Source organism: Aegilops tauschii, chromosome 2 (genome assembly GCF_002575655.3).
Source record: "Aegilops tauschii subsp. strangulata cultivar AL8/78 chromosome 2, Aet v6.0, whole genome shotgun sequence".
Taxonomy (NCBI): Eukaryota; Viridiplantae; Streptophyta; class Magnoliopsida; order Poales; family Poaceae; genus Aegilops; species Aegilops tauschii.
The window spans coordinates 204,337,355-204,351,362 of NC_053036.3; the positions used below are offsets into that span (position 1 = coordinate 204,337,355).

A 14,008-nucleotide genomic window follows, 5' to 3' on the forward strand; every position below is an offset into this window, starting at 1 on the left:
CACATTAGTGGCGGTTCCCAAGCAATAAAAGTAAAGGTTACTCCCCCTCCACCAACATACAGACTCCACGGCTAGCCGAATCCACGGGTACCGTCCATACCAACATCAGTCCTAGGGGAGTTTTGTTTAATTATTTGCAATTTTTTAATTCAGGACTGGGAATCCCTATTACCGCCCTCTCGTGCGAGGACGAGTGAATAAACACTCATCATGAGAATAACCCGGCTAGCATGGAAGATATTGACTACCTCCTGTCACTCCATGAACAATCCAGGCACACAAAAACAGATGTTTATTTGAAGTTTTTAGAGGTGGCACATGCAAATTTACTTAGAACGGCAGGGTAATACCGCATATAGGTAGATATATGGTGGACTCATCTGGAATAACTTGGGTTTAGGGATTTTGATGCACAAGCAGTTTTCCCGCTTAGTACAGGCGAAGGCTAGCAAATAGGTTGAGGAGCGGCCAGCTAGAGAGCTAAAACGGCCATGAACATGCATTATGCATAAGTAACATTGGATACTAGCATGAGTAGGATATGAACACCCTGAACATAAATATCATAGAGGCTATGTTGGTTTTGATTCAACTACATGCATGAACATGTGCCAAGTCAAGCCACTCGAACATTCGGAGGAGGATACCATATCATCATACCACATCACAATCATTTTAATGCATGTTGACATCCAAGATAAATCATTATCCACTCCTTGCTACTTAAGCATGGCATGAGAAATTATAATCTCTAATTGTCATTGCAAACATGTTTGATCATAATAGGCTGAATCATGAATTCTAGGTTAAACATATTTACAAAAACAGAACAAGTTGAGTTCATACCCGTTTCTCTCTGCCACAACCAGTTCATCAAATATCGTCATTATTGCCTTTCACTTGCACGACCGAATGATATGAAAATAATAATAGTGCAAGAGTGCCGTGGACTAAGCTGGAATCTGCAAACATTTCATTCAAAAGGATAAGACAGGGCTATTTGAGCTCTTTGTTAGATCAACAATAATGCATATGAGAGCCACTCAACATTTTCATCGTGGTCTTCTCCTCGGTATGACTCAATAAAAGGAAAACAAATTCAGAAAAACACACTGAAATATTTTTGGAGTTTTTAGTTTTTCTTGAACAAAGCAAATTAAAGAGAAAAACAAAAAAAGAAAACTATTTACACGGGAGAGCTCCCAACAAGCAAAAGAAGAACAAGGAAATCTTCTTGGGTTTTCTTTTAAATACTACAACTAACTAAACTAGCAAGAAAAAACGAAAATAAGCAAACAACATTTTTTGTGATTTTCTCAAAGTTTTTCAAACACACAAGAAGAAAGCGAGAAAATAAATCAAGCATGGATAATACAATGAAAAAGTGTGAACACCGACAACTGGAAAGAAATGTGTGAACATGAATGTAATGTCGGTGGAAATACGTACTCCTCTAAGCTTAGGCTTTTGGCCTAGCTTAGTAATCACCACTCGTAGTAACCCTCGGGTCCCACGTTGAAGTGCTGTGGAGCGGGTACCTGAGGGTCCCACTCCTGAGGCTCCTCCTCAGCCGCTGCCTGGTTGTTCCTGTAGGCAACGATGTCCTCTGGCATGATCTTGTATACTCTCTTAGTTGCGCTAAAGTCGGTGAGACCAGCATTAGCAGAAATTTGTGTGAACTATTGATGGATCCCGGCTTCATCCATAACGGGGTCGTGCGGCCATTCGTAGGGACGCACCTCCACCATTCTCCGGGTGCGGAGATCACTGTACAATGACTCCCTTGGAGCTCTTCTTGGAAGCAAACTTCCTAAAGAAACTCATCTTATTCCTATGAACAAAATTCTGAAAATTTTAGTCCACAAAATTGTTGTCAACAAAACTTCACAAGATTGATAGCAACTACTCATAGAGATGTATAAAGAGGCCACATTGAGCATTCAAACTACTTAGGTCTCTAAGAATTCAACATGCAAGCTCATCTACAGCAGCACCAAGAGTAGCTAATTATTCAAAATATAATCCACTAAAGCAAAAACTAATTGGATAAATGGAGGAGTCACATACCAAGTAGCAATCCCCCAAAACAGTTTCGGAAACGGAGCTTCGAGCAAAGAGATCGAAATCCGCGGGTTTGAGAGCAAGAACACGAGAGAGAGAGAGAGAGAGACATGGTTATTTTTTTCTGGAGGTAGGTGATGACATGGGCTAAAGAGATAAATGAGGGGGGCACATGGGGACCACAACCCACCAGGGCGCGCCTAGGCTGCTGGCATGCCCAGGTGGGTTGTGCCCACCTGGTGCACCCCCTCTGATGTTATTTGCATCAAAAATGCAAAAATATTCAGAAAAAAATCGTATTAAATTTTCAGGGCATTCTGAGAACTTTTATTTTTGGGTCATTTTTTATTGCACGGGAAATTCAGAAAACAGATAGAACATGGCATTTTATTTTATTTAACTAAGAAAAACATATAGAAGTTGGGAGCAGAAGGTTGTGCTTACTAAATTCATCCACTTCATACCTCTAAAAATGATCCATTAATAAGGTTGATCAAGCCTTATTAACAACCACTTTCAATTAGCATGAAACTGAAGAACTTTCGCAAAACACTAAGTTACCTCAACGGGGATATGCATCTACCCAACAATAAGCATTTGCTATTTCTTTTTGGCAGTAGGTAGAGGTAGTTGAAAACTTCCAATAGTGAGTGTCGGAGATTTTTTAATAACATTAATACCATTCACTTGGAATTGTTTCTTCGGAAAGTGCACCGTATGCTCATTACCATTGATATAAAAAGTGACCTTGCTTTTATTGCAATCTATAACAGCCCATGCAGTATTCAAGAAGGTTCTACCAAGGACAATCGACATGTTGTCGTCTCGGGCATCTCAAGTATAACAAAGTCAGTTAAGATAGTAACATTTGCAACAACAACGGGCACATCCTCACAAATACCGATAGGTATGGCAATTGATTTGTCAGCCATTTGCAAAGATATTTCAGTAGGTGTGAGTTTATTCAAATCAAGTCTTTTATATAAAGAGAAAGACATAACACTAACATGAGCCCCTAAATCACACAAAGCAGTTTTGACATAATTTCTTTTTATACAGCAAGGTATAGTTGGTATTCCCGGATCTCCAAGTTTTTTAGGTACTCCATCCTCAAAAGAATAATTAGCAAGCATAGTGGAGATTTCAACTTCCGGTATTTTTCTTTTATTAGAGATGATGTCTTTCATATATTTTGCATAAGGGGCCATCTTTAATATATCACTCAAACAAGTGCGCAAAAAGACTGGCCTAAGCATTTCAGCAAAGCATTCAAAGTCTTCATCATCTTTCTTCTTAGTTGATTTAGGTGGAAAGGGCATGGTTTTTTAACCCATGGTTCTCTTTATTTTCCATGTTTTCTATCAATGAAGTCTCTTTTATCATATCTTTTATTTTTAGGTTGTGGGTTATCATGATCAACAGCTGGTTCTATCACAACATCATTATCTGGTTGTTTATCATTGTCTGGTTGAGTATCTTCATGAACATCATCATTATCTTTTTCATTATCACTAGGTGAATGTTCATAGCCAGATTGAGTTTCAGCATCAGAGATAGAAACATCATTATCATTATCAGGAGGTTTTTCTATTTCAGGTTCACTAGAGGCATGCAAAGTCCTATCATTTTTCTTTTTCTTCTTCTCTTTAGAAGGACTAGGTGCATCAGTGTTAATTCTTTGAGAGTCTTGTTCAATTCTTTTAGGATGTCCATTAGGATAAAGTGGTTCCTGAGTCATTCTACCTCCTCTAGTCATTACTCTAACAGCATGATCATTGATATTATTGTTCATTTCATCAAGCAATTCTCTTTGCGATTTAGCAACTTGTTCTAGCTGAGTATGAACCATAGAGGCGTGTTTTCCTACACCTCTAACATCATTGGAGATTCTAAATAACAAGTCACTCAATCGAGCAATCATATCAGAATTATATTTCAATTGTTTCATAACATTTTCATTGAACTGATCTTGCTTTCTAATGTAATTATCAAACTCATAAATGCATTGACTAGCTAGGATGCATATTATAAGGATTGTCCTTTTCATTAAATTTCATTAAAGAATTTACCTCTACCACCTTGGGTGGTGGTGTGTCAAGTCCATGTATCTCTTCAATAGGAGGTAAATTTTTAACATCCTCTGCTTTAATACCTTTTTCCTTCATAGATTTCTTTGCCTCTTGCATATCTTTCAGACTGAGATACAAGATACCCCTCTTCTTTGGAGTGGGTTTATGTGGTGGTTCAGGAAGAGTCCAATCATCATATTTTTTAATATATTATTCAATAATTCCTCATCTTGTTCAACAGTTCGTTCCCTGAAAACACAACCAGCACAACTATCTAGGAAGACCCTAGAAGTATCGGTTAGTCCATTATAGAAGATATCAAGTATTTCATTTTTCTTAAGAGGATGATCAGGCAAGCATTAAGCAGTTGGAGAAGCCTCCCCCAAGCTTGTGGGAGACTCTCTTCTTCCATTTGCACAAAGTTAAATATTTCCTGTAAGGCAGCTTGTTTCTTATGAGCAGGAAAATAGTTTTCAGAGAAGTAATAAATCATATCCTGGGGACTACGCACACAACTAGGAGCAAGAGCATTGTACCATATCTTAGCATCACCCTTTAATGAGAACAGAAATAATTTGAGAATATAGTAATAGCGAATCTTCTCATCATGAGCAAAAAGGGTGGCTATATCATTCAATTTAGTAAGGTGTGCCACAATATTTTTTAGTTTCATAACCATGGAAAGGATCAGATTCAACCAAAGTAATCAACTCTAGGTCGACAGAGAATTCATAATCCTTATCATCAACAAAGATAGGTGAAGTAGCAAACTTAGGATCACATTTCATTCTAGCATTCAAAATTTTCTCTTTCAGTTTGCATAATCATTTCTTAAGATCATCTCTATCATTGCAAGCAAGAAAATCTCTAGCTGTCTCCTCATCCATAACATAACCTTCAAGACCTTAGGCAATTCATATCTAGGAGAGCAGGTCTAATAGGTGTTTCAAGATTTTCAGTTTCAGGCATTTCATCAGTTTCAAAAATTTCATCAATTTCAGCATTCTCAATATTTTTAGCTCTAGCAATTTGTTCATCAATAAAATCACCTAGTGGCACACCATCATCAAGCAAGGTAGTAGCATCATCATGAGTAGTATTTATAGAAGTAGCATCATCAATAACTTGCGACATATCAGGATTAATAGCATGTGGTGGTGTTGCAAGTCTACTCAAAACAGAAGGTGAATCAAGTGCAGAGTGTGATGGCAGTTCCTTACCTCCCCTTGTCCTAGAGGGAACGATCTTGGTTTTTGTATCCTTCAGATTCTTCATGGTGATAAATTGATAATAATCCCCAGTGACTCAACAAATATAGCTATGCTCCCCAGCATTGGCGCCAGAAAAAGGTCTTGATAACCCATAAGTATAGGGGATCGCAAAAGTTTTCGAGGGTAGAGTATTCAACCCAAATTTATAGATTAGACACAAGGGGAGCCAAAGAATACTTGCAAGTATTAGCAGCTGAGTTATCAATTCAACCACAAATGGAGATTAATTATCTGCAGCAATATGATTAGTAGCACAGTAATATGATATCTTTGATAGTAGTAGTAACAGTAATAGTAATGGTACCAGTGATAGTAGTAATAGCAATAGTAACTTAGCAGAAACAATATATGGAAAATTCATTGGCATTGGATCGATGAACTCGTTGGATGATACTCATCATATAATAGTCATAATCTAGGGCGATATGACACTAGCTCCATTTCATAAATATAATGTAGGCATGTATTCCGTAAATAGTCATACGTGCTTATGGAAAGAACTTGCATGAGATCTTTTGTCCTACCCTCCCGTGGCAGCGGGGTCCATAAGGAAACTAAGGGATATTAAGGCCTCCTTTTAATAGAGAACCGAAACAAAGCATTAGCACATAGTGCATACATGAACTCCTCAAACTACGGTCATCATCGGAAAGTATCCCGAATACTGTCACTCTGGGGTTTACGGATCATAACACGTAATAGGTAACTATAACTTGCAAGATCAGATCCAGAACATAGATATAATGGTGATAACATAAATGGTTCAGATCTGAAATCATGGCACCCGGCCCCAAAGTGACAAGCATTAAGCATGGCAAAGTCATAGCAACATCAATCTCAGAACATAATGGATACTAGGGATCAAGCCCTAACAAAACTAACTCGATTACATGATGAATCTCATCCAACTCCCTCACCGACCAGCGAGCCTACGAAGGGATTACTCACTCCCGGTGGGGTGCATCATGGAATTGGCGATGGAGAAGGGTTGGTGATGACGAAGATCGAAGATTCCCTCTCCCGAGCCCCAAACGGACTCCAGATCTGGCCTCCCGATGAAGAAGAGGAGGTGGGGGCAGCTCCGTCTCGTGAAATGCGATAACTCTTTCTCGCCCATTTTTTCTCCAAAAATAGGATTTTATAGCGTCGGAGATAGGGTTAGTGAGGCCACCAAGTGGGCACAACCCACCTGGGCGTGCCAGAAGGGGGGCGCCCTGGTGGGTTGTGCTCACCCAGGGACCCCCTCCTGTGGTTCTTGGCTCCAGTATTTTTCTTTTATTCCGTAAAAAATCTCCAAAAAGTTCCGTTCCATTCCGAGAACTTCTATTTCTGCACAAAAACAACACCATGGTAGTTTTGCTGAAAACAGCGCGAGTCCGGGTTAGTTTCATTCAAATCATGCAAATTAGAGTCCAAAACAAGAGTAAAAGTGTTAGGAAAAGTAGATATGACGAAGACGTATCAATATTCATGGGGATGATCATTCATATGGGCATTACATCCATAACAACTTGATAAAAACCATTCTGCATCTACTACTATTACTCCACCAATCGACCTCTATCTAGCATGCATCTATGGTATTAAGTTCAGGACAAGCAGACTAACGCTTTTAAGCAAGATGACATAATGTAGACAGAATAAACTCAAGCAATATGATTAAACCATGTCGTTTTACCCTTAATGGCAACAATACAATACATGCCTCGCAACCCCTACTATCACTGGGTGAGGTCACCGCAAGATTGAACACATCACAAAGCACCTCTCCGACTTAAAATAAATCAATCTAGTTGGCCAAACCAAATGGATAGATTGAAGAGAAATACAAAGCTATAACAATCATGCATAATAAAGTGAGAAAAGACTCAATTACTTTCAATGAATATTCTAATCATAAACCCACAGTTCATCATATCCCAGCAAACACACCGCAAAAGGAGATCGATTACATAGAATCGGTCTCAAGGAAGGTCATGGAGAACTTTGTATTGATCATCAAAGAGAGAGATGTAGCCATCTAGCTACTAGCTATGGACCCGTAGGTCTGTGGTAAACTACTCACACATCATCGGGAGGCAGCAAGGTTGATGTAGAAGCCCTCCGTGATTGATTCCCCCTCCGGCAGAGTACCGGAAAAGGCCTCTAGATGGAATTACAGAAGAACAGAAGTTTGCAGCAGCAGAAAAATTGTTTTGGGTGGCTCTTTGTTGGTTTCAGGAATAATGGGAATTAATAGAGTTGGGATTAGGTCAAACGGAGCTGTGTGGGTCCCACATGCTCAAGGGGCACGCCATGTGAGCTTGTGGCGCTCTCGTATCTCTTCAAGCCTCCTCCCGAAGCTTCTAGGGTCCCTTTTGGTCCAGAAAAATCACTGTAAAGTTTTATCGTGTTTGGACTTCATTTGGTCTTGATTTCCTGAAAACCAAAAAAACATGCAGAAAATATGAACTGGCACTGCGCATTGACTGTATAGGTTAGTTCCTAAAAATGATATAAAATTGCATATAAAGCATCCAAGATTGATAATATAATAGCATGAAACAATAAAAAATTATAGATACGTTGGAGACGTATCACACATACTCCTAAGACTTGCAAGAAATTGATTCTCAAATTTCTACCCCTGCATACATCTAGGGGGGGTCTATCTCATCTTCAAGAAGAAGTAACACTTTTTCACTCTTGATTGGTTATTTGTCACTTATCTATCCTTACTTCGATGATTATGTGGGCAAATGGCCTCATATAGCAGAAGATGGGCACCAGAGGGCATCTGTGGGCCCCACAAGGCACCATGGTTCACCTAAGGGGTAGGGAGCACGCCCCCTATCTTATGGGCCCATGGTGACTCTTCTGTGGTACTTCTGCCTTCCAATATTTTTATATATTCCAAAAAAATCACCGTAAAATTTCAGGTCATTTGGAGCTCCGGAGAATAGCTATCTCTGTTGCAGCTCTTTTAGGTCCCGAATTCCAGCTGCCGACAATTTCCTTCTTCATGTGTATATTGCATATTAAGAGAGAAAAGACATAGGAATTGCATCATAAAGTGAATTGATCTAAAACATTATAAATAATAATAGGAAAACATGATGGAAAATGGACGTATCATGTGCCTAGTGCATGCTTATGTGGTTAAATTTTAGTATGTGTTTAATATTGTCAATGTCATGCTCATGATTTATTTCAGGATTAATTCACATGAAAAATTGCTAATATACTCTACATTGTCCGCATAAATGATGAATCTTATCTTCCTACATTGGAAAAGAGTATCACTAAAGTTCATAGATAACAGTGTTAACGTGAACATGAAATCTGAAACTACGAAAACCAGGGACCAATTTTTTTTATTTTAACCACAAGAACACAATGATTTCTAGACTTTCAGTACAAACAACCGCAACCTCGAGCCTTTGGATGTCTTGCTGAGGAACACCGCGGCATCGTTGCAAGCTTAGGGACAGAGAAAAGCTCCAAACATCAAAATCTTGATGGTGGTGACTAATATGTTATTCTACGCTTTGACAAGGCACGGGAGTTTAGACTGTTGACCACATATGAAGTCTGACTGAGACGCGTGGTCAAACTTTCTCTGTTGGGTCTTGCATCTCTAGAGCACACCATTGAGCACCAACGATCTCCGATCAGGTGGATTAGGGAAGGGGATGCTAACACAAAGTTGTTACAAGCGATGGCAAATGGAGGCGATCATTTTTTATTATTCCTCGCGTCAAATCAGGGACATAAATCATCATGGATCAGGATGCCAATGGGGGGAGGCCTAGGGAGAGCTCTTTGAATCTGGACTTCCTTGGGATGGAGTCTTTTGATCTGCAGGAGCTGCGGGAAATTTTCTCCGAGGAGGAGGTATGCAACACTATCAAGGAGCTCCCGCCTAACCTCACTACTTCCGCGGTTGGGTTCATCAGGGCTTTTTATCAGAGAGCTTCGCCAACTATCAAGCACGATGTGATGGAAGTGATGCTTAAATTGTTTGTCGGGGATAGGAGAGGATTTGCGAAACTATAGAAAGCTCATATAGCGCTCATCCCAAAAAGACAGATGCAGAAGAAGTAGGCGACTTTCGCCCTATTAGTATGTCAAATAGTGCTTCCAAGTTGTTTGCGAAAATACTTGCAAATCGAGTTAGGAAGAGAATGAAGGAGACTGTGGCGGCAAATCAGTCTGCATTCATCCAAGGATGGAATCTTCACGATAATTACCTCTTTGTGCGCCAAGTTTCCAGAAAAAATCATGCTAGAAAGGAGAGAACAATGTTCTTAAAGTTGGATATATCCAGAGCTTTTGACTCATGGGCCTGGCCATTTTTGTTTGAAGTCCTCCGCACCAACGGATTTGGCCCAAAATGGTTAGCCTGGGTGTCTACCCTCCTCGGATCGGCAATCACTAAGGTGCTGGTGAATGTAATTCCAGGAAGGAGCTTCGCGCATGCTTGTGGTAGACAAGGAGACCCTATCTCACCCCTTGCTTTTCATCATCATGATGGATGTTCTAGCTCTGGTTCTATTCAAGGCCGCGGACATGGGGGTGGTCAGCTCCTTTACGGGTATCAATTCAATGCAACGGCTGTCAATCTATGCTAATGATGCCACTTTGTTTGTGCGACCGTCGAATAAGGATCTGGGTTTTGTCAGGGAAGTGTTGCATGTGTTCGGTAAGGCATCCAGGTTGTGCGTTAATTATGCCAAGTCCATTGCAATACTTATCCAAGGGGAGCAAGAGGATCAAGTGAGGGCAGCTGACATTCTGCAATGCATAATGGGTGAATTCCCTTGCAAATATCTAGGGTTGCAGTTGGCCATCCGTCAGCTCACGAAAGCAGAGTGGAAACCAATGCTTGACCAAGCAAAGAAGTTTGCCTCGGCTTGGCAACGTGGGCTTATTCAGCGCCCGGGAAGACTTGTTCTGGTAAAATTGGTCACTGCATCACGTCCTATCCACTACCTAATGGTCTCTGATGCTTCGGCTTGGGCCTTTGAGGAGCTTGAAACTTGGATGCATTCCTTCTTTTGGGCAGGAAAGAAAAGGCGAACGGTGGGTAGTGCCTTATGGCTTGGAATACAATTTGCAGACCAACTTGCTCTGGTGGCCTTAGTGTTAAGAATATGCGACTTCAAGCAATGGCACTCAAGGTGCGATGGGAATGGTTACGGTGAACTGACACTGAGAGACCATGGCAAGGAATACCCATGTCCGATGATAAGGAGGCACGCACGATATTTGATAGCCTGGTCAAAATCAAGGTGGGAGACGGGAACCGCGTTTTGTTTTAGCGTGATCTGTGGATTCACATATTTGCAATCTCGGACATTGCTCCAACAATCTACGACAATATTGACACGCGCACACGTAACAGGAGAACTGTGTTGCAAGCGATGGGAAATAACATATGAATGCACGACATTGCGGAAGATCTTTCCTTCACGACACATATGCTAAGCCATTGCCTCAGTCCCGCGGGATATTCAGGAACATGAGAGTTTTGCTTGGCCAGGTGACCCTTCTGGCGAGTACACTGCACGATCGACGTATATTCAACCATGTCAGGGTTTGATTAGAGCCCCCTTCGCAACGCCCACATGAAGGAGTTGGGCCCCTTTGAAGTGTAAAATCGTTGCGTGGCTGGCAGCACAACATCGACTTTGGACCTTCGACCGTTGCGCTAGACACGGTTTACAGGATCAGCCTTCCCCTTTCTACACTTCTCTGCAAGAGGAGGATAACGTCGAGCATATTCTTGTGCAGTGTGTTTTCGCTCGTGAGGTCTCGAATTACTGTCTAGATGAGCTGAGTCTGAATGTGCATTGCCCCACGACACATGATACTTTCATCGCTTGGTGGCCGCATGAGCGGAGAAACTTTAATACTCCCTCCGTTTCAGTTTATAAGTCCTGCGCGTATACCTAAGTTGTCAATTTTATCACCCTAATATAAACTATATAACATAAAAATTATACCGTTTGAAAATAGAATATCTGAAGTTTATATTGGTATATTTTTTGTAATATATGACTTGTATTAGGTTGGTCAAATTGACGACCTAGGGATACGCGCACGCCCTGTAAACTGATAGAGAGGGTAGGGCGGAAAAGCATGATTTCAACTCATTCATCACTACGGCTTGGTCGCTCTGGAAGCAAAGGAATCCGCACGTCTTTAATAGGGCTCACTAAATCAGAACAGCGGTGCAGCTTAAACGGAACTTAGGAGTAACATCACACGCTCCAATACAACTTTGCTTATGTGGCACATATTTAATGAAAAGAGAGGTGCTTGTGGTAACTAGCTAAGTTATCAGAACATCACACACTCCAAGAAACAATGAGTCTATAACCTAATAAATACATCGTTGCATGACACTACATAGATATTCCTACCCACAATAGAGGTAGTAATATAGTCTAGGGAAGTGTGTAAGTTACTAGCTTATGTTCTTGCCCATTATGACCAGCCTAAGAACCAGATTAGCGAGATCAATGACCGGAAAGATGCCCGTGTTGGAGCTGAAGGCCTACATAGATTTGTGAGAGAGTAGCCTAGACTTTTGGCCGTGTGATGCAATTTTTTGCTTGAATGTTTGCATCCGACGTAAATATCTTATAATTAACTTTGCTGCCTTCTATAAAAATATACTCCCTCCGTCTCATAATATAAGACGTTTTTGCAAGCTATGTGTTTTTGCAAGTTCACGTAGCTTGCAAAACCGTCTTATATTATGGACGGAGGGAGTATACAGTTGGGGTACTGTAGAAAAATAAATTTACAAACAATCTCAACAAGTCAACGTGCATGCATGCTTCTGTTGCATCGATTATCCTCCCTAATTAGTAATCTGTCTTGATTTTGCTAGAAACCTTCGTGGCTGTTTGGGTCAGATGCTCTCGCGCCGACGCACCATGGTCCATCTCCTTCCTGAGCTTGCTGACCCTGTCGATGACGGCCTCCACCGTGAAATCCACGGCGTCCCTGAGCGTCTGCAGCTTCGACCTCGGGTCCGCGTACACCAGCCTCGGTATCAGCCCGATCACAGTCTCCGTCATCCGCTCCGCCACCTCCGGAGGGATCTGCCGGAGCGTCTCCTCCACGCTGCTGGCGTTGCCGCTGCGCACGTCCTCCTCGGAAATGAACACGGAGTAGGTGTCGCGATCGTCAGGGAGGTGCCACCTGTACTGCCTGTACGCGGAGTCTTGGTGGAAGAACACCGGCACGCAGCCGGCAAGGATGGCGTCGAACGCCGACCGCCGCGTGTACGTGTCGCCAGGCGGCTGCAGGCAGAAGCGCGCCCCCTGGAAGACGCGCATGAAGGTGCTGGGCACGAGGCAGTTCTTCTCGCTCTTGTGGCACTGCACCAGGTTGCAGAAGCTGGAGGCGCCGCACTCCCGGATGAGGTGGTGCCGGATGGAATTCGGGTCTCCGGGCCGCTCGCCGCCGGCGAAGGAGAAGAGGAACTCCCGCTTCATGCCTTGCATCCGCTGCTGCCACTGGAGGACGTCCGCGTCTTTCGCCGGGTGGAAGTAGGTCGGGTACGGCACGGCGAAGTCGAAGTCCGTCCACGGCAGCTTCTCGACCAACAGCACCGTCATGTTCCACACCGGCGGCAAACGGAACAGCTTGTTGCCCCACTCCGAGTCGCTGTCCGTCTGCCGCTGATGGTCCCACGCCGTCCTCCCGGACATGACGAAGTGGTCGCGTCCGCCCATGGCGCGCCACTCGGGCCGCCGCGTCAGCCAGTTGACGAGCTCGACCGGCAGGGCGTCCTTGGCTGTGGCGTTGTTGCTCCACAGGTGCCGCACGACGTCAAACCCAGCGTAGTACGGCACGAAAACGGCGGCGGCGAGGGAGGAGTCGTTGGTGAGGCACTCGTACTGCCGGACGCGAGCGTGGAAGATGACGTCGAGGCCGAAGTGGTCGGTGGCGTACCAGCCCTCGTCGGCGAACACGCCGTCCGCGTTGTCCAGGGGCGCGCCGAGGCCGCCGTTAACGAGGTACGGGCACATGTCCATCCACGGGTACCAGTGGCGGCAGTCGGCGAGGATGTCGGCGTTGAACCGTGGGGGCAGGTCGTGGACGTACAGGTACCGCCCCCGGCACGCGTCCTCCCCGGTGACGCCAACGTTACTGCTCCGGCGCACCTCGTCCCCGGCAGCGGAGGCGATCAGGAGGTTCTTGACCTGCTGCTCCTGGACGGAGGGAAAGCGCGGCTGGGAGCCGCCCTCGCGGCCGGACGCGGGGGCGGCGGTGACGAGCGACGGGTGCGGCGTGCTGACGGACGCCGCCCGGTGGCAGTGGATGATGAGTAGCCACGGCGTGGCCGACAGGACGGCGAGCAAGACGAGGCAAGGCAGCCAGCGGCCGCCGACGCCGTGCGCAGCCGTTGTCCTCTCCATGGTCACGCACCCGCGCGCGCTCGCTTGCTCTCGTACGTGTCGCCGACTGAGGTGAGGTCGCGGGGAATCTCGAAAGGGAAATTCATTTATGTGCAGATGGCTGGCCCAGCTCACACCTCACAGCTCAGACTAGAGAGTTGACATGAACCAAGTCAATAGACAAACCCCTTTTGCTAATAATAATAGAAGTCAA

At 43.7% G+C, this 14,008-nt stretch overlaps 1 protein-coding gene across 1 annotated transcript; it reads right to left on the reverse strand.

Annotated features, from left to right (window-relative positions):
- Positions 1-12,183: 12,183 nt before the first annotated feature.
- Positions 12,184-13,842, reverse strand: LOC109733055 (xyloglucan galactosyltransferase KATAMARI1 homolog). The gene has a single exon (XM_020292256.2). The coding sequence runs from the start codon at positions 13,813-13,815 to the stop codon at positions 12,253-12,255; it is 1,563 nt and encodes a 520-aa protein (XP_020147845.1). The 5' UTR covers positions 13,816-13,842; the 3' UTR covers positions 12,184-12,252.
- Between the last annotated feature and the right edge of the window lie 166 nt (positions 13,843-14,008).